We start from the raw sequence: 25,352 nt of genomic DNA on the forward strand, positions 1-25,352 counted from the left end.
GGAAGCGCCGCAGGTGGCGCTAATTGCATTGATACGGCACATAACAATAACGGTGTTAATGGGAACTAATATGTATTTCAAGTGGCCGGAACTGTCACTTAATGCAATTAAAATGAAGGCGGCGGCAATGTAACAGATGAAGCCGCCGCCTTCGTCTGTTCTTCGTCTTCTTCTCCCCCTTTGCCCTCCTCTGGCTTCTATACAATGCTGGCAGCCTGCGGGGACTTGCGTCTCCCCCCAGAGTCGTTCGTCGCGGAAGGGAATCGTTTGTTTTCTTGCGACGAACGACTCTGGGGGGACACGCGTGCCCCCCCCCCCCAGCTGCCAGCATTGTATAGAAGCCAGAGGAGGGCAAAGGGGGAGAAGAAGACGAAGAACAGACGAAGGCGGCGGCTTCATCTGTTACATTGCCGCCGCCTTCATTTTAATTGCATTAAGTGACAGTTCCGGCCACTTGAAATACATATTAGTTCCCATTAACACCGTTATTGTTATGTGCCGTATCAATGTAATTAGCGCCACCTGCGGCGCTTCCATTCACACAGCACTACGTTAACTAAGCATGTATGAAATTCGCTACAACAGCGCCACCTGCCGGATGCGCCCGGCTAACGGATAAGTACCTGTGTCTGTACAGCATCTGTGTGTGCAGCATCTTGCAAAGGTTTTTTTCTGATGTGGAGTTCAGCTCCATAGAAAAGACTGTGTAGAGCATGGCTCTTATACTACATGAAGGGTGGTAAGATTGGCCTGTGATCTTTCATTTTCCAAAGACTATAGTCTGATGTCTGTATGTGGCCTTAGCCATGACTGTCCACAAACCAACTACAGAGAACTGCTGTTTTTCACCTGTTGAGTTGATTAAAACAGCTGTTCCCAATAAATCCGGGTAATTAGGATGCTTTAGAACAGCTTGAACTATTTGGAATGGTATAGGACTTTGGATTTTCACACAGACTGTGACAGTTTGAGAAAGGTATCAATTTTGGACTGTACACTTTTTGATCAAATGTAAATAATGCTGATATTTTTTCTTACAATAATGCCTCCTGTACCTCGTCTTATCTTTTGGGAGACACCTATGTCATTTCCCCTCAAAAAAATTACTTGCTGGTCAAATAAAAGGTAACTTTAAGGAGACTCTGAAGTCTCCTAAAAACAAGGTTTTTACTTTAAAATCCATAAATCACCCCTAATTCCCCCCGGCAAAAACCATGACTTTCTTAGTCGTGGATTTTGCTGCTGGAGGAGGCAGAGCTTTCAGCTGCAGCTCTGCCTCTATGCGCATCAATCCGCGCGTATCTCCGCCTCTCCCAGTGTAGGAAGACTATGAGGGACGAGGGAGAGGCAGCGATCCGCGCTGATAGACGCATGTAGAGGCAGGGCTGCAGCTGAAAGCTCTGTCCCTATGCAGAAGGCGCCCCGCAATGTCCCCCAGGTAATTTGGGGTGATTTGTGGTGTTTTTAGCCACTGGGATGTGGCATTTTAGGAGGGGCAATCAGGTTACGGAGGTGTATAAAGTGAAAACCTTGTTTTTAGGAGACTTCAAAGTCTCTTTAAGTCAAATTTTGCCAGGGGTATGAATTCATTGTATTGCAGTGTGGTGTAACATGACTAACCCTACAATCCACCATCTATGCAACAGGTGCATTGCAGTATAACGGATTGTGGTATGGTAACTAATGTGCGCGTTAACAGTGGATGTGAAGCAACTTTTCATTTATATGCTTCAATGTATGCGACGTTATGTGCAGTACTAATTTATTTTCCACTCTGTTGCATTTCTGTCATACAAGGAACACAATGCCACACTGCGAACGTGGCCTTAGGGAAAGTCTCTAACACGTGAACTCAGACAGCAATAACACCAGCCAAAAGTCTTTAACTCCTTTCCACATTAAAATAAAACAATTTACTTACTGAACAGGCTGAATCGGTACTTATCCGTTAGCTGGGCGCATCCTCTAGGTGGCGAAAAAACTCCACCAGAGTTACATCTTTCCCTACTATCCATGTCGGCCTGGAGGGGGAATAGTAATTAGCGCCACCTGCCGGATGCTCCCGGCTAACGGATAAGTACCGCTAAATCTTCTATTTTACAAATGTGAGAAATTACTACCGTGCTCATTCCTTAAAGCTAATCAACTACATGGCATGGGAAATACTGCATACTTCCCAACCTTTTGAGATAAGAAAGAGGGACACTTAAGCCACGCCCCAAACACACTCCTAATCACACAATTCAAGAAGATTTCATAAGAAAAATATCTCATTTAATAATTCAAGAGGCACAGACTAACCAGCAAGCTCATGGTGACCCAGAACTCATTGGGGTGTGTAAGGGACTACAATGGTCCTAAAAGCCCCCTTACTAAGATGTTAAGAAAAACAAAAGTTTGCTTTCCTAAAACAGAAAGAATTTGCGATAATTCAGGTTGGAGTGAGCTCGAGATGTCTCCCAGGCACCACTGCTAAATATATGCAAATTAACCATTGTACCCTTAGAAGCTAAACACACCTCCAGAACCGCTGGAATGCAATGATGTGTCAGCTTGTTAATATGTACAGAGCCATAATAATCCAACATGCATACAGACTGTTTCGGATTGTTTGATCCTCATCAGTGCATGGCATGGATTAATTTGGCTCTATGGAGTAGGGCTTAATAATTCAAACCACAGTGGTCCTTTCTATCCTGGTTTATTTTCCATCATAACACTTGAAAATAACAAATAAATAAATTTAAAGGATGGGAATAAAGTTTATAGTTAATGAAACACATTTTTTTCAGTAGAAAAATACACATATTTACATAAATCTGTCCATCAGTACTGAAAGAGGAACAAATGAGGAAGACAGAGGGACAGGGCTCCCAAAAAGGGACTGTCCCTCCAAAGAGGAACAGTTGGGAGTTATGCTGCGATGTGTGTGCCTCTGTTTGCAACTAGTGCTGTATGCAGCCCCCCCCCCTGCTCTGTAGCAATCTGTAAACGGGAGATTTACAAACACCGGGGTCCCCCTCACTCTAGTCCGGTGCGACAGCCCCTGTGCCCACTCAGTCTCGTGACCCTGTGACCCACTCTGTCCCACCAGCACTGCGCACTGCTCCCTTTACCTCTTGTCATTCCCCAGTGCGCTCCACGCTGACCGAGTGTCACACTCTATTCCGTCCCCACAACACACTTTTTAGTTCCGCATGCATATGCAGGGAGAAACTCTCCCTCTAGCCGCGAATCTGTGTACTGCAAGCGCGGGAAGCTGACACCACGTGTCTCTGTTGCTCAGTCCTCTTGTCTCCTGGCGGCTAGTGTTTTTGGTAGAAGAATACTAACAATAATAGCCTACTGTGTTATAGTTTTTCTCAGGTGTCAAAACAAAGTATAATGAAATCTAATCCAACAGCAATATGATGTTCAATAGTATTGTAATCAGTGGCATAGCTCCCAACTGTCCATCTTTTGGAGGGACAGTCCCTCTTTGGGAGCCCTGTCCCTCCGTCCCTCTTTCCTCCTCATTTGTCGCTCTGTCAGGACTTTGCCCCTCTTTCTATGTAAATATATATATTTCTCTACTAAAAATGTTTTGATTGATTCTAAACTTTATTCACATCCTTTAAAAATGTATATATTACTAATTATAAAATGTTAATATGAAGGAAAATGAACCAGGATAGAAAGGACCAGTGTGGTTTGAATTATAAAACAACATATTTTTCTTATGAAATCTTTATGGTATGCGCAACTAGGGGCGTGATCAGGGGTGTGGCAAGGACGCGGCTTAAGTGTCCCTTTTTCTCATCTCAAAAAGTTGAGTGGTATGATGAAGTTGGGAGGTATGTGGTGGAGCAATAGGAGGTGCAGAGGTTGCAACTGCACTTGGGCCAGAGGGGCCCACCCAGTGGCATAGCAACGTTTTATGGTGACCCACCAGTCGCCGGCCGCCATGCGTATTATTGGACGCATTCACCAATGCAATTAGCGCTATTGCGGACCGCAACGCGTACAAAAATACGCGTTGCCGCATATCTAGCGGCAACGCGTATTTTTGTACGCGTTGCGGTCCGCAATAGAGCTAATTGCATTGGTGAATGCGTCCAATATTACGCATGGCGGCCAGCGACTGGTGAGTCGTCAAAAACGAAACTAAGTGACAGCGGGGGACCAGAGGATTCCAGAGCGGCGCCGAGGGCACAGGACTGCTGCAGGGGGCTGGTAATAGCCCCAGGTAAGTGAAACTCTTTACCCCCCGTTCAGTTAAGGTTCCCTTTAACACAGTTTCCCATTCCCTTCTTGCATCTCTGACGCTGTGGTTGTCCTTTATTGGTATTGGTGTGTTGTATCAATTGTTATCTATAGCACGCTTGTGGGGCCACAATGTTAAACTTGCACTGGGGCCCATGGCTTCTTAGCTACGCCACTGGGCCCACCCTCTGCTGAAGTATTAGATCTTTGGCCTCGTTTACACTGACATACCCAGATGGCCAGGTGATCGGAACGCAACACACACAATCGCACTGCCATCTGCGTTTCCTTGTGTTGCTGATCCCATTCACTGTAGTGAATGGATCAGCTGTGCGTTTTGGCCAAAGAATGCATGCAGCAGTGCGATCGCGCATCGTACTGCTACGCAGCGCATGTATGAACATCAGACAGTGTCTGATGTTCGTGCGTGTCTGCCTCTATACACGTTGCCGAAATACGCACGGCAACTCGTCTAATGTGAACGAGGCCTTATTGGTCCTGTGCTGGTAATAATCACTTCTATAATGCTTTGAATAGTAGTAATAAACTTCCCCATCTCCTTCTTGCACCTCTGATACTGTATTTGTCCTTGGCAGGTTTTGCTGCGCTGTATCAATTGTTATGTATAGAGTGCTTGGGGGGGCCCAATGTAAAATTTGCACTGGAGCCCAAAGCGCCTTAGCTGATTGTAATTATTTTTGACATATACTGTTATTATTAATAATTTATATGGCATAACCAGATGCATGCAGTGCGCTACCCCATGACCAGTGGCATAGCAATAGGAGGTGCAGAGGTTGCGATCACACAGGGGCTTTTGGGCCAGAGGTGCCCTCCCTCAACCACAGTATTAGCTCTTTATTGGTCCTGTGCTGGTAATAATCACTTCTATAGATGTAGCAAGGAAATGAGCAGCGCTACTTAAAAACAGACTAGTGCCTACCTGCAAAAGAGTGCAAGCCCCACTTGTGGGGTCGAATATACACCGAGCATACACATGACCTGTCTACCACTGGAGGAGGATGTTGGTTTCCTGTAACAGCTTGCATGCAACCTATTAAGTACTCGTCCCTCCCACTGCGAAGAAGTCAATCCTCCATGGGAGGGGCCTAACACTAACTAAATCCTAACCTATGTATATGCATAGCCTGGGTGCGCTACCAAATAAAATTGAAAAATCGAAAATTGCGCAAAAGGTGGATCAGCGCAACACCAGGCCGCCTCCGAATGGTCTCCAATCAGAGATGCGCTGAGCCCCCCCAGGAACTACAAACGCACCTTGAACCCAAACAGAAGCTCTGCATATACACCAAAAGCACGGCTGTTAAGTGGGAGCAGCTGACCAAAAACGAATTAAAATAGTACATAGCAAGGAAATGAGCAGCGCTGATCCACCTTTTGCGCAATTTTCGATTTTTCAATTTTATTTGGTAGCGCACCCAGGCTATGCATATACATAGGTTAGGATTTAGTTAGTGTTAGGCCCCTCCCATGGAGGATTGACTTCTTCGCAGTGGGAGGGACGAGTACTTAGGCCATTCGGAGGCGGACTGGTGTTGCGCTGATCGACCTTTTGCGCACTTCTATAGATGCTTTACAGAGAATCTGAAGCCTCTTAAAATTCATCTTTTTATTTAAAGGGAAGGTTCACGGTCTGTCTTAAAAAAATAAAAATACAAATCCACTTACCTGGGGCTTCCTCCAGCCCGTGGCAGGCAGGAGGTGCCCTCGGCGCCGCTCCGCAGGCTCCCGGTCTCCTCCAGCGGCACATCCGACTTGGCCAGGCCGGCGGCCAGGTCGGGCTTCTTGTGCGCTCCAAAATGCGCCTCACGACGGCGCGCTGACGTCATCGGACGTCCTCCGGGCAGCCCGGAGGACGTCCGATGACGTCAGCGCGCCGCTGTGAGGCGCATTTTGGAGCGCACAAGAAGCCGAGGGCACCTCCTGCCTGCCACGGGCTGGAGGAAGCCCCAGGTAAGTGGATTTGTATTTTTATTTTTTTAAGACAGACCGTGAACCTTCCCTTTAACAATCCCCTTCTACACGATCACACCATCTAAAATGCCGATATCGCGCGGCAGAACGCTGTGTTTACCCCCAAAAAAATCAATGTTGGGGGAGCGCATCCTAGTAGAGGCAGAGCTTTGGGCTGCAGCTCTGCCTCTACTCCCGTCAATCGGCGCTGATCGCCGCCTCTCCCCGCCCCCTCAGTCTTCTTTCACTGAGAGGGGCGGGGGAGAGACGGAGAACAGCGAGGATTGACGCGAATGGAGGCAGAGCTACAGCTCAAAGCTCTGCCTCCCCGGGCAGCAAAATCCACGACCTGGAAAGTCATGGATTTTTGCCCCGGTGTTTGGGGAAGGTTAAACACAGCGTTCTGCCGTGGGATAGCAGCGTCTTAGATGGGGTGATAGTGTAGAAGGAGATTGTTTAATAAAAAGATGAATCTTAAGAGGCTTCAGAGTCTCTTCAAATAGCGGTAATCATTAACAAACTTTTCCCCATCCCCTTCTTGCACCTCTGACACCGTGGTTGTCCTTGGCAGGTTTTGGTGCGCCGTATCAATTGTTATGTATAGAGTGCTTGGGGATCCCAATGTACTTGTTACAGTTGCAGTGAAACATACTTTGTATTAGGCCTGAACGATAAATTTAATTTAAACCGAAATCGTGATCACTAAGATCACGATTTCGGAATCGTCCAAGTGGCGATTTCCGCAATAAAGTAATTTCCGCATGGGGGAAGTTAGAAGAAGCGGCTTCAAACTTCCTCCAAGTCCTGGAGCGTGCGGCCCGCAGCATCGGCAGTGTTGGACATACCTTCCGACACAAGTCCTACACTGTCCGTCCTCTCGCCGCCCTGCTGGCTCTTGTGCATGGCATACTTCCTGGTTCCTGTATGTCATATTGTCAATATCTCATGGCAACCTAAGTGACATGAGCCAAGGATTATTAGGTTGTAAGCTCCTGTGGACTGTTAGTGACATGAGGCAGGCCAGCAAATGGAATATTGCATAGGTAACATTTAATCATCAGATATTCAACTCACGTTTTATATTATTATTAATCCATCTTTATTAACATTTACTGCAAGGTTTTGTCCATTATACAGCAAAGCGTGTGTGTGTGTGCGTGCGTGCGTATCACTCGAAAACACCTTTCCTGATTTCAACGAAACTTGGTATGCAGATTCCTTACTACCAGGGATGATATTTTCTGGGGGTCTCGCGCCCCCCCCCTGCACACCTGGGCGGAGCTACAAGCAGCTAATCAGATTTCACCCATTCATGTTAATGGAATAAATGTAAAAGGCTGCCATTCTCACAGTAATCAAGCCAGAGTCCCCACACTTGGCACAGTTGGTCACTTGGTGACCAAGGTTACAAATCCAGGAAAAGTGGGAGGAGCATAAAACAGCCAATCAAATTTCAGTCATTCATTTTCAATGGGAAAATGTAAACTGCAGCCATTCTTAGACGGTTAATCAGAGGGTTTTAAAACTTGCCACACTTGGCCACAGGGTGACTGGGATTAATATTCAGGAAAGTGGGTGGAGCCTACAACAGCCAATCAAAATCCACCTATTGATTTTCAAGGGGAATATTAAAACTGCTGCCGTTCTTACACTGTTAATGGCAGAGGCTTCAAACTTGCTACAGTCGGTCATTGGGTGACTGGCAGGGGCGTAGCAATAGGGGTTGCAGAGGTTGCGACCGCATCGGGGCCCTTGGGCCAGAGGGGCCCCGAAAGGCCCTCCCTCAACTACAGTATTGGCCCTTTATTGGTCCTGTGCTCATAATAATCACTTCTATAGATACTTTGAATAGTGGTAATCATTGCCAAACTGTTCTCCATCCCCTTCTTGCACCTCTGACACTGTTGTTGACATTGGCAGGTTTTGGTGCGCCGTATCAGTTGTTCGGTATAGAGTGCTTCATGGGGCCCATTGTAAAACTTGAATCAGGGCCCACAGCTCCTTAGCTACGCCACTGGTGACTGGGGTCCCAATTCTCTAAAGGGGCGGGGCAACAAAACAGCCAATCAGATTTCCTTGGTGGATAAACTGCTTCCTTTCACACATTTTTGATGCCAGGAACCTGAAAGCTCACAAACTTGGTCATTGAGTGACCGTGTGTCAAGGTTACACAAAGTGGGCAGAGCCAAAAACACAGTTTACTGTGAAAATGTAAACTGCAGCCATTCTTACACTGGCAATGGCAGGGTTCTCAAACTTTGCAGTTGGTCACTGGGTGACTGGGATTAATATTCAGGAAAATGGATGGAGCCTACAACAGCCAATCAAAATTCACCTGTTGATTTTCAAGGGGAATATTTAAATTGCTGCCATTCTTACACTGTTAATGGCAGAGGTCTCAAACCTGGTACAGTTGGTCACTGGGTGACTGGGGTTCAAAATCAGAAAGGGGTGGAGCCACAAACAGCCAATCACATTTGTGTAATTTCAATGGGAATACAGAAATTATTGATACCAAGGACCCCAAAGCTCATAAACTTGGTAATTGAGTGACTGTATGTCGAGCGGAAGATAAGGAAGGGGACGAGCGGGGAGGCGGCGGGAGTTGATCCGGCGGCTAATCGAGCCGCTGGATCGCTCCGTGTATGTCCAGCATTAGAGCTGAGATAATTGAGAATATGAGTTATTTGGAATGATTAGAGATTTTATCTTTTAGCAGCTAATCTCAATTGTGTTGTGCACATGAGCAACATTGTAAGTACTTGTTTTATGGTGTGTATAATGGAGGACAGTCATTGCCCTCCTGTGTGAGTCAGTCTGCAGCAAGAGTCACCTGATCATGTTCACTTTACAAGTCTAAGTACAACAGCTCTAATATCAGTCTATACTTCATTGCTGGGGTCAACTGAAGATCACGGAGCCTACGTCACATCTGTAGATTTAGGACTTACTATCTTGAAATTTCAAAGGTTAGAAACACACTAGGCAGAAACGCTACAGTTGCGCAAAATGCTAGAGTTTTTGCCGCTAATGAAAGTCAAAGGGTCACATGTAATTACGCATATATGTGCATTTTACATTGTGCATTTTTGAAAATGCACAATTTGCTGCATAATTTTTAAAAATGCATGTAAAACGCACTTAGTATCTCAATATATATATACACACACATACATCACTTCCTGGTTAGCGGCCATGTTTTTTGTTTGTAAACACTGCCTAAAACTGGCGATTAAAAGCCAGGATCGCCGCGGGGAGCGGCGGAATTGGTAAATAGGGACCCAGGAGATCACAGTGACTTGATTGGTATGCTTTTTATTGTACAAATCGGACAGTACAGATTCTCTTTAAAGAGACTCCGTAACAAAAATTTCATCCGGTTTTCTTCCATCCTACGAGTTCCAAAATCTATTCTAATGTGCTCTGGCTAACGGCAGCACGTTCTACTATCACCATCTCTGTAATAAATCAACTTATCTCTCTCCTGTCAGACTTGTCGGCCTGTGTCTGGAAGGCTGCCAAGTTCTTCAGTGTTGTGGTTCTGTGATGCATCTCCCCCCTCCAGGCCCCTCTCTGCACACTGCCTGTGTGTTATTTAGATTAGTGCAGCTTCTCTCTGCTCTATTATCTTTTACAAGCTGGATAAATCCTCCTCTGAGCTGGCTGGGCTTTCACATACTGCGGAATTACATACAGGCAGAGCTGTCTGCACTCTGCAGGAAGAAACAGCCTGACACTTCAGTGGAAGATAGCTGCAGTGGGAAAGAAACACACAAATGATCTATTGAGATTAAAAAGGAAGGCTGTATACAGCCTGCATGTGTATGGATGTATTTTCTATGTGTGGACATACTGTACATCAACCTACTTCCTGTTTTGATGGCCATTTTGTTTGTTTATAAACAAACTTTTTAAAACTGTTTTTAACCACTTTTAATGCGGCAGGGAGCAGCGAAATTGTGACAGAGGGTAATAGGAGATGTCCCCTAACGCACTGGTATGTTTACTTTTGTGCGATTTTAACAATACAGATTCTCTTTAAAGGGCAGACAGGTAAGCGCTCAGGTGGCGGTGCAAGCCCAGCGGAGGCAAACGGCAAGTGTGAACACAGTCAGCGCATCCTGAGCGGATGTACTTAACCCATTGTTTCTGCACCCACTACTGCACTGTAGTGTGAACCAGGCCTTATTTATCATGTTCTACTATATGCCATTACATTTTCTCTTTACATTACTCAGGAGCAGAGGGAGAAGGGTGGTTAAAAATGTAATTGTGCAAATAGGCTTTATCTTGGTGGTATTCAAATTATGAACAATCCATGCTCCTCTGGTGAGCTCTGTGACCATGTGAATAACGTATTCAGTTTGGACTGTGTTTGTTTTCCATATTTATGCACAGACTCCTGCCCAGGAGGAGACTACAGTGACATTGACAGTACTGCTTAAAAGGAATCTGAAGTGAGACTAAGGTCCCCAGTTTAAAGGACAACTGTAGTGAGAAGAATATGGAGGCTGCCATATTAATTTCCATTTTAAACAATACCTGTTGCCTGGCAGCCCTGCTGATCTATTTAGCAGATATCTGATCTGCTGCATGCTTGTTCAGGGTCTGTAGCTAAAAGCATTAGAGGCAGAAGATCAGCAGGACTTCCAGGCAACTGGTATTACTTAAAGCGGATCCGAGATGAAAAACCACTATAACAAGTAACTTGTCTAAATATCTTATCTAAAGTTTAATAGAATATGATTATTTATTCATGTGATAGAATGACAGCAGCCATGTTGTTTGTAAACATTACACAGAGGCAGGCTTATCTGTATCTTGAGCAAAAAAACCTAATCCCCCCCCCCTCCGAAATCTCTAGCTAGTAATACCTCCCCCTCCTCCTGCCCAGACTGAGCTCCCATGAGCCCTTGCTACTGTCTGAGAAAGCCAAGGCTCTCTGAAAACCTGTGGGCGTGGCTTTTTTAGTTTATAGGGAATTAGAGTATTAAACCAAAAACAAAAAAGTATTTGGCTTGAGGAATGCCCTATAAACAATAGGAAATTAACACAATTATGCAATGAGTAAAAGTTCATCTCGGATCCACTTTAACTTACCTAGGGCTTCTTCCAGCCCCCTGTAGTCTTCCTGGTCCTTCTCTGTCTTTTTGCTCTTCTCCCTTCAGCTGCTGTGCCTGTCTGACAGCCGCAAGCGTTTTGCACTTGTGCAGTTTGAACAGAATTGCAACTGTGCATTTGCAGAACGCTCCAGGTCATGGAAGCGCGATCGAGATGCGCACATACACAGTGGCCCGTGACTGGCTGAGTTGGCCACATTTTAGAGCAGGACAGCGTCTGAATAGAGCAGCACAGAAGAACTGTGCAAGACTGGGATGACTACAGGGGGCTGCAACAAGCCACAAGTAAGTTAAACTGGGGACCTTAGTGGAACTTTAGGTACCCTTTATAGCAGTGGTCAGGAACCTTTTTGGCTGAGAGAGCCATAAACGCCACATATTTTAAAATGTAATTCCGTGAGAGCCTTACAATATGTTTCAAACTGGGACAGTAGGGCTCATGCCCCTGTTGCCAAGGTGATGTGTATACAGTTGATCCGCCGGGCAGCAGAAGTGTCAGACACGTCTTCAGCTTTTTTTTGGGTTCAGCAACATCAGCAATTTCCCCGAGAGCCAGACAGGAGAAATATCGACTAACAGCTTCTACAATTAGCTAGCTTACTTGGGTGTTGATTCGTTTTGTAGGACGAGATCTCCGCACTTTGGCCCAATAGGCTGCCTGTCAAGTGATTGGCCTATTGGACCAATCAAAGTGCGGGGATCTTTGTTCTACAAAGTCACTGGACCTGATAGGGTCCAGAGTGGGACGATTGGAGCAGCCATTCATTTTGGGGTAGCATGAGTAAGTTAGTAGCGCATGCTACAGCAGTAGCGTGCACTACTTTGAAAATTTTACTTGCGATGCCACACTAAGCTGCGCTGTTTGAGCAATGTAGCTTAGTGAATCAACCCCTCCTGATTTGTCTGTGAGCCAGATGTAGCCATCAAAAGAGCCACATCTGGCTCCCGAGCTATAGGTTCCCTACCCCTGCTTTATAGGATACACGAGGTGACGTGACGTGATGCACTAGACATGTGTATGTACAGTGCCTAGCACATAAATATCTATGCTGGGTTTGTTTTTTCCTTTACTGCTAGAAATAGATAAAAATCAGGTATGCAAGTGAAAGTTTCTATCCTGGTTGGACTGGATCAGACTATAGTGTAACCATCACTGATAAGGAATTACAGCCATAAAACACATTCATGGCAGAAAATGGCTCATAAGAGTAGGAAAGAGATAAAATGGGTCAATAGTTAATAGATTTTAGATCTGGTATATTGCAATGAATGTGTCATTGAGCAGAGAAGATGAAACAGTAAACACTTAAAAAGTGGATTTAAAAAATAAAATAAAATGTAGACTATTGTTATACTTTACACATTTTAATCACCTTTTTCTTATTATATGCTGATTTTACGTCTCTGTGATAACAAGTGGGCTATGTGCCACATCCAGTCTTAGCCTATTGTGCTTTAAAGGAAGAAAGGGCAGTTTTACTTACCTGAGACTTCTACCCGCCTCCTGCAGTCACCCTGTGTCTACGCCGGTACTCAATGATCCTTCGGGTCCCCGCCGCGGCTCAGTTTCGCTTTCGGTGACTGAGCATGTCGCAGGGGGACCTGAGGCTCATTGAATATCAGCGCGGGCACAGGGTGATTGCAGGAGGCCTCATGTAATTAAAACTGGCTTTTTTTCCTTGACTTAATAAAGTTTTCCTTTAATGCTGCTGTTCCTGTTTTGTTTCTTTTATGAATTAATTTTTAATGTACAAGGTGGCCAACCCTTTTTGTTTTTTACAGAGATTCGCTTTTGGCTTGTCGGTATCTTTTATACACCATTCAGTAAAAATATATTGAAACTAAAAAGAAAATAAAACTGTGGGATATCTAAAAAAAAAGTCATTTTTAGAAGAAGACTAGATACAATTGTTTATCTCCTCAGTTTATTTTTACCTTGTGTTCCCTTTAATAATGCATAGTACTGCTATCATAGCTGGAACTTCCATTCTAGTCTGGCTTACAAGGTATCTATATAGTCTACATACTATTTCCAGCACAGATGGTTTCAATACTACTGCATCACTACGCCTCAGATGAAGAACTAAGTAAACTATAAAAAAGCACATTTTCTTAAAGTTAATGGGAACTTGAAAATATTTTTTTCAAACAGATACTTACCTAAGGAGAGGGAAGGCTCTGGGCCCTATAGAGCCTTCTCACTCCTCTCCCGGTCCTCATTCCAGCACTAGCTCTCCCGTTTCAATCCTCCACCAGAGGAGGCTTCTGAAGTTTTCGGGAGCCGAGTGCTCCCAAAGACAGGCGGTTCTGTACTGCTGCGTGAGCATGAGAGAGAGCATGCTCGTGCATGTGCAGTATGGAGCCGCCCATCTTCAGGAGCACTCAGGCTCCAGAAGACTTCCGAAGCCTCCTTCAGCAGCAGAGAGCAGTATTTGACCTACTTCTTTGAATACTGCTACTGGGGGAGCCAGCGCTGGAACGAGGGATCTGTGAGAGAAGCGGGATGGCCCTATAGGACCCAGAGCCTTCCCTCTCCATAGGTAAGTATCTGTTTGAATTTCTTTTTTACTGGTTCCCATTTAATTTAAGTCACCTGCATGATTCAAACATTGTCAATAACAACAATGAGAGGATATCCAACACAGCATTAAAGGTATAAAGTCAGGGTAAGGTCAGAGGAAGGAGGCTCCAGGTTCAGCAGCTGGCGAGTGGCGTGTTCCCAGTCTCTTCCCAATCCCATTCGGCTGCAGATACCCGGGTACTGCTTGTCAGTTCTCACTGCCCAATTGACGGCTTTCTCAATGCTTGTAAATGACTCGCTGGTAGGAAGAGAAATACGAGTGTTAGTAAGCAGTGCCAGTCCTGGACATCCGCTATATACACTTTTACCATGAATGTCTTTGAGGTAATTCAAGATTAAGATGTGCAATGTTATCTGGCATACATGGCAGTTTTCAGGCATAAGCAAACCAGGCAAATGCCTAAGGTTTGCCTATGCCTAAAAAGGAGGAGGCACCACAGAGCTTTTCTTAGCAGATTGTGGGCTTGATTCAGCAGCGCAGCTTACTGTGCAGGAAAGTGCGCTATGCATGCCTTACATAGCAGTGCTCACTGCCATGTAAGGAGTGTGTCTTCCCTTAGTCACACACGCTGCTTCCGTCGCACATAACTTTATATCCGGGCGGTCCTGTGAAGCATCGCTACCGCGATACGTCACTAGCGGCCACTTCTATGTCAATTAACATGTTAATTACCATAGTAGCAGCCGCTAGTGAGCCGCGATACTTAACTGGACCGCCTGGATTTAAAGTTAAGCGCGATGCTACGGAAGCAGCGTGTGTGACTAAGGGAAGACACACTCCTTACATGGCAGGGAGCGCTGCTATGTATGGCGTGCATAGCGCACCCTCCTGCAATGTAAGCTGTGCTGCATTAACAGTGCAGCTTAATGAAACAAGCCCTGTGTTTTAGGGGATTCTTAGATACAGCTACTAGTTTCATTAAGAAAGTGAAGGATGGTAATTTTCACATCTAAATCTAGCACAATAAAGAATGTCTGAATAGCATATACTGTATATCTGTCTTTGTCCCAGAAAATTGGGGCAGATTTATCAAAGTTATTATGGCTGTTTTTTCTTCCAATTTCCTACATTTGAGAGAAAGTAGTAATCTGCATGTGTTCCGAAACCTTTGCACCAGTTTTGCATGAATTTCCAGAAATGTTGTACGGATAAAACCTTGCAAAACTGTTGTAGAAATAAGAAGTGGTTGATATCGCTTCTACAAAGTTGCCACACTGGGGAATGATCTGTCAGCATGTACCTTTATGTGGTATTTTATTCTCCACATGACAGAATTAAAGTTCTCCTTCACAGCTGTCAGTCACAACTCTTTCTTGTAAAGCCTGGCCAGCAGCTATACTGTGAGGTAGGAGAGCCCACATTCTTTTATGAAAGCAGAAGTATTCAAACGAATTAACATCATCCAGTCCACCCTATTCTAAGAAGTGATCTGGCTGCTGCTATTTTAGGATTAAAAAAACTATTGTGAGCCTCCCCCCCCCCCCCCCTTTTCACAGTCCTGAGCTAAGGCCAGAAACCTTTGCCTTATGGAGTGGAAAGCATCAAGGGTGACTTTTTGTTCAGGTACAATCAGCATAACTTATAATTGCTGCCTGCTTAAGTCAGATGAACATGGACAGCAGCATGTTAATAAGCTCCACTGCTCATACGTTTCAGAAGATTAGGATAGTCCATGTATGTGCGCAGGAAGGAGACATGAGCAACAGGGAAGGGTGACCAATAGCTAATGAGGGTCATGTCTAGGAGAACTCATGTGAATTGTTTGATTAGCTGATAGATTTCAAACGCTCTGAGTTGCTGTGATCACATCCTGGTTTAGCACATGATCATGACTAGCAAAAAACAGAGACTCGCATCTCTTTCACCTGACCAAACTGATCACATGCTTCTCCATGAGTTCTCCTAGACATGAGCATCACTACCAATTGCTACTCTAAAGATAAACTGAGCTGCTGGTTCTTCCTTTGCAGCAAAGGGAAGAACTGAGAGCTTAGGTTCAGAAATGTTGCTGCGCGTCACTAAATATAATTTACTCTCTTATCTTCTATCCATAACCAAAATCACGTTCTTTGATAAGAGCTTTAACTTTTTAGCAGCCAGCTACAGGGCCATATTTTTGCTGACACTGGAGAAGTGTGCCTCCCCCCAGCCTGGCAGGCTCGGCTTGATACACAGAGTGGGCGGCAGGGAGCTTTTATAGCTACTTGTCTGGACAGCTGGATTGGCTTCTCTCCTCCACCGCAGCGGTGATGTAACCACAACATGTCTTCTTATTTCCAATCACATGATAGGACGTGATCGGGATTCAGGAGACCATGTCAGCATTACACCACCACCCAGTGGTGGAAGAGAAGTCATAGAAGAGTCTCTTCCATCATCCCTCTTCTACCGCCAGGTGGGGCTTTAACACTGGCATAGTCTCACATGGTCTCCTGGATCCCAATCACAGAAGAAACCGTCTGGAACAGGGAACTATAACGGCTTCCTGCCACCTGCTCGTTTGGCTTCACTAGGCAGACAAACAAGATTTGCCAGCACAGGTTTAGAGTGCAAGAGCAGTTTCAAACGAAATATTTTGTTTGAAATTGTTAACAGGTTAAATAGTACATCAGCACCATGTTTTATCAAAAACACTTTTGTTAACTTACAAAGTTTTACTAGACAAGTATAAAGTATTGTACATGAGGACATAACTATGGACAGTGTATGGTATCAGAGCAGTTGTGATGGTGAACATTACAGTGTGAACAGACGTACCTGGCAGAGTCACACTGATCCAGCTTCATTAAAGCCTTAAATTTAACACCGCTCAGTAGACTGTAGGTACGGACAACCTGCAGTACGAGGAGTGTAGCAATCAGCTTTAGGATCTCATCTTTTCCTCTGGAACCTTTGAAATTAAACACAAGGAATATGAAGATATTGAAGGGATGACTGTACAAACACAAGTAGAGTTATGCTTCCAAACAGTGGAGGTTTTTTTTAAGGCTACATACCCCTCCTCATCTCCATCATTCCTATTAAATGCAGAACAGGCAGTGCATGCTAATATCACAGGGTCAGGGCCGGCTTTACCATTAAACAGATGCCTACAGGCAGCTGATGATGGGCAAGGGAAGTAAGGGAGAAGTGACAGCTGGGACAGCCAGCACACTTATGGTGGGTTTGTAGGATCATGGAGGGCGAAGTCTAGGGTACCAGGACAACTGTGCCTATAGGCTCCTGTTATCAATATCCGGGCCTGCACATGGTAGAGGCAGTCTGTCAGCCTAATCACTAAAGGTGTCCACACGTTAATTGATTTTATTAAATTTGCCAGAAATTGATGCCCAAACATGGCTGCTTGGTCGTAATTTTGATTGATTCCTAGGCAAAATCAATCGAAATGATCAGTCGATACAGATGGAAAGATACCGCTCAAAGGAGGCATGGGCGTGGCAGTATATTGATGCCTGGCTGAGGACCCCCTTGGTCTCCCCCCATCTAACAGTGCCATCTGGGGGCAGAGTGCTCACAGTGGAGCGCACTCACCTTTCTGCCTCACACACACCTGTCCTGTTCGCTCCCTGAGTTCTTCTGTCTTCATCCCTTCCAGCTGCCTTTCTCCTTGACCTGGAGGCATGTTATGTGAGTATGTACAAATACCGTCGGGTCATGCAGAATAGCCAGCCAGCGTGGATGGAGACAGAACACAGAAGGAAGCCCTCTGCCCAGTCAGGTGAGTGTGTTCCACTGCTAGCACCCTACAGGGGCCCAGGGCCACACTATGAGATGGGAAGAAACCTGAGGGGCCAGTAAGCCAGCCCTGCTGCAGCGGTTTTGTAGATTTTTATTATATTTCAAGTTGGAATGTATTGAAAATCTATTTGCAATGTGTGGCCATAATCCACCCCTCTCTGATCAGATTCAGATCAGAAAGGGATCTATCTTTTGGGCATGTTGGGTGGACATCTGCAAACGTATGCAGGGACATATCTGGGTAATATAGAGCCTATGGCAAACACTTAAATGCACCCCCCTGGGTCAAAGCCCCCTTCCTCTCTAAAAACATCCTGTTTTCACGCGTACATGTGTTATGGTTGCCTGTGTTTTTTGGCACGGAATATTGCTGAAGTTACCTTTTTTTGTAAAGATCTCTACTTATTCTCTCTTTGTCCTCTAACACTAAAACAAGTGCACCCTACATAAGTTATGTAGCCATGTTCCCTAGATAACATAATTCATTTGATCTGAGGTCTGAGTGATGGGGAAGCACGGGGGCAGGCATGGCAGTGCAGCACAGGAGCAGGCATGGCGCCCATGTTGCTGTGACACCCATGGCATGAGCCACGCCTGTACCCCTCTAGATACACCTCTGAATGTATAGCCAGCTTAACATTACTACCATCTAAGGTAGCAGGGAGGAGAAGTATTATGAGAACTTATGTTTCTTCTAGAAACCACAACAACGTTATGCAGTAGAAAAATATCTTAATTTACTTTTGACACAAAAATTGCAAAAAGTTGTGATACTTTTTTGTATAAAGCTTCATCCAGCATTACCATCTTCATAGGTATCACAATGGCATAATTGCAGATAAAAATTCTTTGACTCACGGAGAAAATATATTTCTGGCTTGACGTTATGAGTAGAGATGCGAGCGAGCAGTTCGCCAGTGAATCTCTAGGTGCCTGCACTACTTCCGGGTCGCTATGACCCATAGTAGTACGGCTGCGCTGGGTCAGCAGTGCACGTCTTTGATCGCGTGCCCATAGCCGGGCACTCTCTGCGCATGAGAGTGACCTCACTCATGACATCACGCACATGCGCAGAAAGTGCCCGGCAACAGGAAAACGATCAAGGACGCGCACCTGTACTACTACAGGTCATAGCGACCCGGAAGTAGTACAGGGTGAGGGGCTCGCAAACCGTTTGACGACATCCCTAGTTATGAGTAAATCATGAGCATCAGCTTACACTAGATAGGCAATGATACAAGTTTGTTTCGGGCAAGATAAGCCCTTCATCAGGCCCTGTATCAAAGATTCTCATAGGTCCAATCTGGAACAGAGCCAGAAAAAAGTGTAAAGATTGTAACGCTAGATTAAATTTTATGCAAAAAAGGATCGCATAACTTTTTGCAATTTTTGTGTCAATAAAAGTACGTAAATTAAGATATTTTTCTACTGCATAACGTTGTTGCGGTTTCTAGAAGAAATACAAGTTTTCATAATACCTGTAGAGTGTCAACACTGTGTGTGGTGGACCACCATTTTTGGGACGAAAAACGATTTTTCCTTCCCTTAGAAAGGACTTTTCCCAATTGTATAAATACAAAGCAGGGAGGATAAGGCAGGGTGCTGTTATCTTGCAGTCATATTCGTCAGTCACTGACCATAATGCCTGACAAACTACCCTCGCCTTGGGCAGGGAAAACATTTGTCTTTCAGTTTTCTGTAACGTACACACAATGCTATTTCCATCAGTTTGACGGGTCCAAACGATAATATAATATTCCAATATGTCCGATCTGCTACCAATTGAGAATGGGATCGATTTTCAGATCACTACTGCAAAACATCCATCCCGTTCTCGATCCGGAGCAGATCAGACATGCTGGAAATGATGATGGGAGATAGCATTGTGAGTATCAGGCTATACCTTCTAACTTTCACCTGGATGATTGCAGATTTTGTTAATACCGTATATTCCGGTGTATAAGACGACTGGGCGTATAAGACGACCCCCCAACTTTTCCAGTTAAAATATAGAGTTTGGGATATACTCGCTGTATAAGACTACCCCTCTTCAAAACATGCCGTTAGATACCGGGTGCTGCAGTCAGGGGAAAGATCCATTTGAAAAATCTGTGTCAAGTAAAACTTTCTGCTATCTCTGTAGCTTTTTGCGAGCAGCTGCTCGCATGAGTAGTGGAGCAGCCTCCTAGTTCTGGGTCACACTGGGTCTGTGTCAGGTGCCGGGTGTAAGTTTTTGTGCCAGGCAGAGGTTTAAATGACGTACCTGGTATGCAGCCATGGCGGAAAGGTCCGTTTGCAAAATCTGTTTTAATTCAAAGTTTACTGCAATCCCGGATAACATCTTGCGAGCAGCCGCTCGTGTGGATAGCAGAGCAGCTTCCTGGTTCGGGGGTCACCTGACTGTGACGTATGCGCTCCACTACTCAGTGTGTTCCACCTCCGGCAATCTCTTCCAGCGTGAGCGCACACGTCACAGTCAGGTGACCCCCGAACCAGGAAGCTGCCCTGCTATTCACGTGAGCGGCTGCTCGCAAGATGTTATCCGGGATTGCAGTAAACTTTACATTGAAACAGATTTTGCAAACGGACCTTTCCGCCATGGCTGCATACCCGGTACGTCATTTAAAGCTCTGCCTGGCACAAGAACGTACACTCGGTGCTTGACACCCGGCGTATAAGACGACCCCCGACTTTTCAGAAGATTTTCAGGGGTTAAAAAGTCGTCTTATACACCGGAATATACAGTAGTTATAATAAATGTTATGAATTTGCTAAATGTGTACAGCACTTTAAAAGTCATAGGCTGTGTGGTTATTTCCCAATATTTAAACCACTTTTTTTGTTATTATTTGATTTAAGTAAGGCAGTTGATATTCCAAGCCTTTATTCAGAATAAGGTGAACATTCTAAATAGCTAGAGGTGGCCATACATCTAGCGATTTGGCTGTACGATCGACCACTCAATTCGATAATTTTATAGAATCGAGAGAGAATTGAGAGAGAACCGAATGTGTTCCAATATGCCCAATCAATGAAAATTAGCTGATATCATGTCAATTAGACCACTTTAATTGATCGAGCAGGATGCAAGATATCGGTTGATCGCACAGTTATCGGCTACAGTTCACATGTCATTTGATCGACTCTAAATCGATTTTTGTATTCAGAGCATGGAGACACAACATCGCTCAGATCAATTAGTGAAGTTGAATCATATAGGATATCCTTTGTAGTGTTTGGGCCACTAGTCGATCGACTTTCGAGCAACCATACTGAAGCCGATTCCTTAGTAAAGTTAATCGCTTTGTTGATTGAATCAGAATCGCTAGATGTATGGTTGCCTAAAGGTGCGTACACACGCACTACTTCCGCCAACGACTGGTCCGTCAAACCCTCCCGCTGGGCGGACGTTCAGCCGACAGTAGCATGTGTGTACGCGCTGTTGGCTGACTGATAAGGCTGTTTCTGAACGATCCGCTGAGCGGATTGTTCAGAAACAGCCTTATCAGTCTGCCGACAGTGCATACACACGTGCTACTGTCGGCTGAACGTCCGCCCAGCGGGAGGGTCTGACGGACCCGACGTTGGTGGAAGTAGTGAGTGTGTACGCACGTTCAACACCTCAAATCAACACCAGGCCTTTTATCTGCTTAACTGATAATGACATAACAATGGACTTGCCCACACCTGCCCATGAAATGGCCTTTGAGTCAATTGTCCAATTACTTTTGAGCCCCTGAAATGAAGGGATTGTGTTAAAAAAATGCTTTAGTTGCATTGCATTTTTATGCATTGTTTTGTTCACAACAACTGCTGCATTAAAGCGTAATGTCTGCACTCCAACTGTGCATTGTGGTAATGTACAGATCAAAATTAGAAAAAAAAGTTGTCTCTGTACAAATATTTAAGGACCTAACTGTTGCTGTGTTTTTAAAAGTATCCATCTTACTATAGATAAGCAAGGACAGTGACCATCACAGAATAGGACACACTTGGTTAGAAGAAGGCTAAAGGCCCATACACATGATAGATTAGATCTGGCTGAGGCAGCTGATTTTGACTGCCTCTGATGATAATCGGGACATCTGTATAGCAGCCTCCAACAGCTGCCTGGCCAGCAATCCGCCATTTGGATCAACTTGGCTGAGCGATGCCTGATATCTTTGTTCTCGCTGTTCTCCACACCTGCCGTGGGATGTCACATCTGCACCGATCAGTCGGCACTCCCCTTCCCCACGTCGCAGCAGAATGTGTCATTGGCCTGTTACTTAAAGCTGGGCAGATTAGGGGTAAAATGTCCTGATGAAGTGTTTGCAACTGACCGCTCTGTACCAAAACCTCTCCTCTTCACCTAAACCTCATTGGCGGTTATCACGAGCCAGGCTCAGGGTGGAAAAAAAAGTCAGGAGCAGTAATCCCAAGCCTAACTCGTGGTAGCTGCTGGGAGGTCTATACAAAGCCTGAAGCACAGCGAGCGTTTCAACTCACCTCGCCCAGGATCCAGGCACTGGCAGCCATTCTTCTGGTCCTCAGAGACATTGGATCCCTCTGTTGACATCACCATTTGTCGTCATGATGACATACAGCGATCTCACTACAGAGATACAGTGCCACCTGGATAACGGAGGGAGAATTGCAGCGCTGGATCCCAGGGAGGTAAGTGCTGAGCTGCCACAGATCTCACTGCGGTATGATTTTTTCCTGGTTTTAGGGTCTAAAACAGGGGTAGGGAACCTATGGCTCGGGAGCCAGATGTGGCTCTTTTGATGGCTACATCTGGCTCACAGACAAATCAGTAGGGGTTGATTCACTAAGCTACATTGCTCAAGCAGCACAGCTTAGTGTGGCAGCGCAAGTAACATTTTCAAAGTAGGCACGCTACTGCTGCAGCATGCACTACTAACTTACTCATGCTCCCCCCAAAAACTAACGGATGCTCCAATTGTCCCACTCTGGACCCTGTCAGGTCCAGTGACTTTGTAGGATGAGATCCCCGCACTTTGATTGGCCCAATGGGCTACCTGTCACTTGACAGGCAGCCTACTGGGCCAAAGTGCGCCGGATCTCGTCCTACAAAGTGAATCAACACCCAAGTCAGCTAGCTAATTGTACAAGCTGTTAGTCGGTATTTCTCCTGTCTGACTCTCCCGGAAATTTCTGATGTTGCTGAAGCCCAAGAGAAGCTGAAGATGTGTCTGACACTTCCACTGCCCGGAGGATCCACTGTGCACACATCACCATGGCAACAGGGACGTGAGCCCTCTGATGCACATGTGCACTGTCCCAGTTTGAAACATATTGTATGGCTCCCACGGAATTACATTTTAAAATATGTGGCATTTATGGCCCTCTCAGCCTAAAAAGGTTCCTGACCCCTGGTCTAAAAGCATGAAAAAAATTGCACTGCTTTTAGACCCTAAAATCTGGAAATAATCATAGCGCCAGGGAGGTTAACAAGATTTACTGCATCTGACAAATGTTTCCATGCAGTGACCGTTTTTACTGGAAGACTGCAATGATTGCTTCTCTGCATCTTGGTTCTTACATCACACAATAGAACAGAACCCACCTAGAGAGGAGATCCCTTTTTCAACGAGGAAGACATGACAAAAATAATGGGCATCGATATTTAACAACTGTCCGAGCTGTGGAGTCAGAGTCCAGAATCCCTCCTGCAATGCAACATTAATATTTCAGTAAGAATATTTTAAAATTGTAATGTAAACATAATTCATTTTACCCACTTAAATCCCTCCATTGGGGTTAAAAAGGGCAGGCGTGTGCAAGTGCGCTCCCTTGGCGTGTGTGCACGTGAGTGCAAGAGCATTTTGGCAAAATGGAGGTTTATTAAACGCCCTATTTGCACTAATTGGTGCACACATAGGACATTTTTAAACCGTCCATTAAAAGGACCACAAGGTGTCTCACTGAACTTTACCCCAGAATCATTTGGCGGCTTTTCATGCCTCTGTGTTGCACACTATGCACACAAACCGCTCTCAGCCTTCAAAGGCAGTGTCAGTACCATGATAAGGTGTCTTTGGAGGATTCCCATTACTGACATTATCACCGGGTTTTTGTTTTTTTCAGACTATTAGGGCTTGTCCACACTGGAGGCGTTTTTGTCATTTTTTAAACGCTGTCGATTTTCAAATCACCCTGAAAGCGCTTGTGCAATGATTCTCTATCAGAGTGTTCACATTTGAGCGGTTCGTTTCTGATCCGCTCAGAAAAGCGCTGCATGGGCCATTTTTCAATTCCGCCTCAATGGAAGGTATAGGAAGAGCGATAAACGCTCACAAAATCACTTTGTGCAACTATTGTATTTGCGTTTTAACTATAAATACATTGTATTTATTCTTTTCGGGGTCAAAGAGTTCACTTCCTGACTTGCGTCAGGGAGTGAATTAAAAAAACGTTCGGGAAAATTGCTTAGAAGAGCGATTTTAACAAAAATGCCTCGCCCACCCAAGCGCCGGGAATCACAAAAATAAAACGCGTCAAAAAATGCCTGACGTGGACGGTCAGGCGATCAGAACGCAATGTGAACAAGGCCTAAGACTCACTTTTTCTCCCACAAACGTAGGGAGAAAAAGTCAATGCATCTTATGGTCCAAATGTAACTCTAGATGTGTTCCCTACAAGGCACTTCTTACCTATCTGGGGGTTCATGTCCTCCTCCTCCAGCAGCTGTGAGGATTCAGCGGATATACGTGATCCTGAAGATGTGCTTCTTGGTCCATGGTGATTCTGTGGTGGGGCAGCAGCATTGCGATCCCGAGCGGCACAGCAGAAGCTGCTATAATGTCCTGCAATGCCAGGGTCCTCCGTTCTGCCTTCTTCCTTGCCCGGGCATCAGCCCGATCGCAGCATCAGTGCTCCTTGCCTCTGCATCCGCCCCCAGCAGGCCATCCGAGCGCACCAGTAACCAAGGAAGTATGGAGGCCTCGTAGGACTCAGGCATTACAGCGGCTGCTGATATACTGCCCTGCTGTGATCGGGCTGATGCCAGGACAAGGAATGCTGATGTTGCGTTTGGGATGAAACCGGGCAATGAACGCTGATGCTGGCATCGGGCAGATGCCAGGACAAGGGACGCTGATGCTGCGATCGGGCTGATACCGGGGCAATATATAATTCACTATGTAGTGCAGTGGTTAGATAGTGTAGCTGGGGGGAGGAGGGGCTAGTGTAGTGTAGTGCAGTGTAGCTGGGGTGGGGGTGGGGGGGCAGCAGGGGTTAGTGTAGATCATTTATCAACGTTTTATTTATCCACGTTGTACAACACATATAGCACGTGCCTGAACTTACAAACAATCTCCAGGAACAGAAAGCTTCATAAAGCTGACCCTTCTACAATCAGCACAAATAAAAATTCCATCATGCTTGGTTATAGTGCAATGTTTGTGGCCTTTTGTGCTGCTTTCCTTTTGAAGATAATAGCATTCATTTTCTACAAAACTATAACATGACCCAGACCCCATACAGCAACCTATGGACGTGAATGGGCAGTGCTGTGTGTGTGCTCCTTTGTGCTGCAAAAATCATCTATTTTTTATAGTTTTTGATATATTCAAGTTTTTATAAAGTTCAAAAGTTCATTCAGCCTTTGTGATGTTTTAAGAGGGCTGAGTGAACTTTTGACTTGTATAAAAACTTGAATATCTCAAAATCTAGAAAGATGATTCTTTGCAGC

At 45.2% G+C, this 25,352-nt stretch overlaps 2 protein-coding genes across 3 annotated transcripts in view; both read right to left on the reverse strand.

The window, feature by feature from the left end:
- Positions 1-3,190, reverse strand: part of ATM (ATM serine/threonine kinase) — a 216,521-nt gene extending 213,331 nt beyond the window's left edge. Inside the window, 1 exon segment of the mRNA XM_068266920.1 lies at positions 3,117-3,190. The gene's annotated coding sequence lies outside the window, so the exon portion shown is untranslated.
- Positions 3,191-13,579: 10,389 nt separating this feature from the next.
- The window catches only part of LOC137545556 (protein mono-ADP-ribosyltransferase PARP4-like), a 168,535-nt gene continuing 156,762 nt past the window's right edge, over positions 13,580-25,352 (reverse strand). For both annotated transcript variants that reach the window (XM_068266922.1, XM_068266921.1), the window contains 3 exons: positions 23,226-23,328; positions 16,676-16,808; positions 13,580-14,155 (listed from right to left, as the gene is read on the reverse strand). In XM_068266922.1, coding sequence (XP_068123023.1) covers positions 13,984-14,155; positions 16,676-16,808; positions 23,226-23,328 — 408 coding nt within the window. In that variant the 3' untranslated portion in view covers positions 13,580-13,983. The remainder of the gene's footprint in view (positions 14,156-16,675; positions 16,809-23,225; positions 23,329-25,352) is intronic.

The sequence above is a fragment of the Hyperolius riggenbachi genome, chromosome 2 (genome assembly GCF_040937935.1).
Source record: "Hyperolius riggenbachi isolate aHypRig1 chromosome 2, aHypRig1.pri, whole genome shotgun sequence".
Taxonomy (NCBI): Eukaryota; Metazoa; Chordata; class Amphibia; order Anura; family Hyperoliidae; genus Hyperolius; species Hyperolius riggenbachi.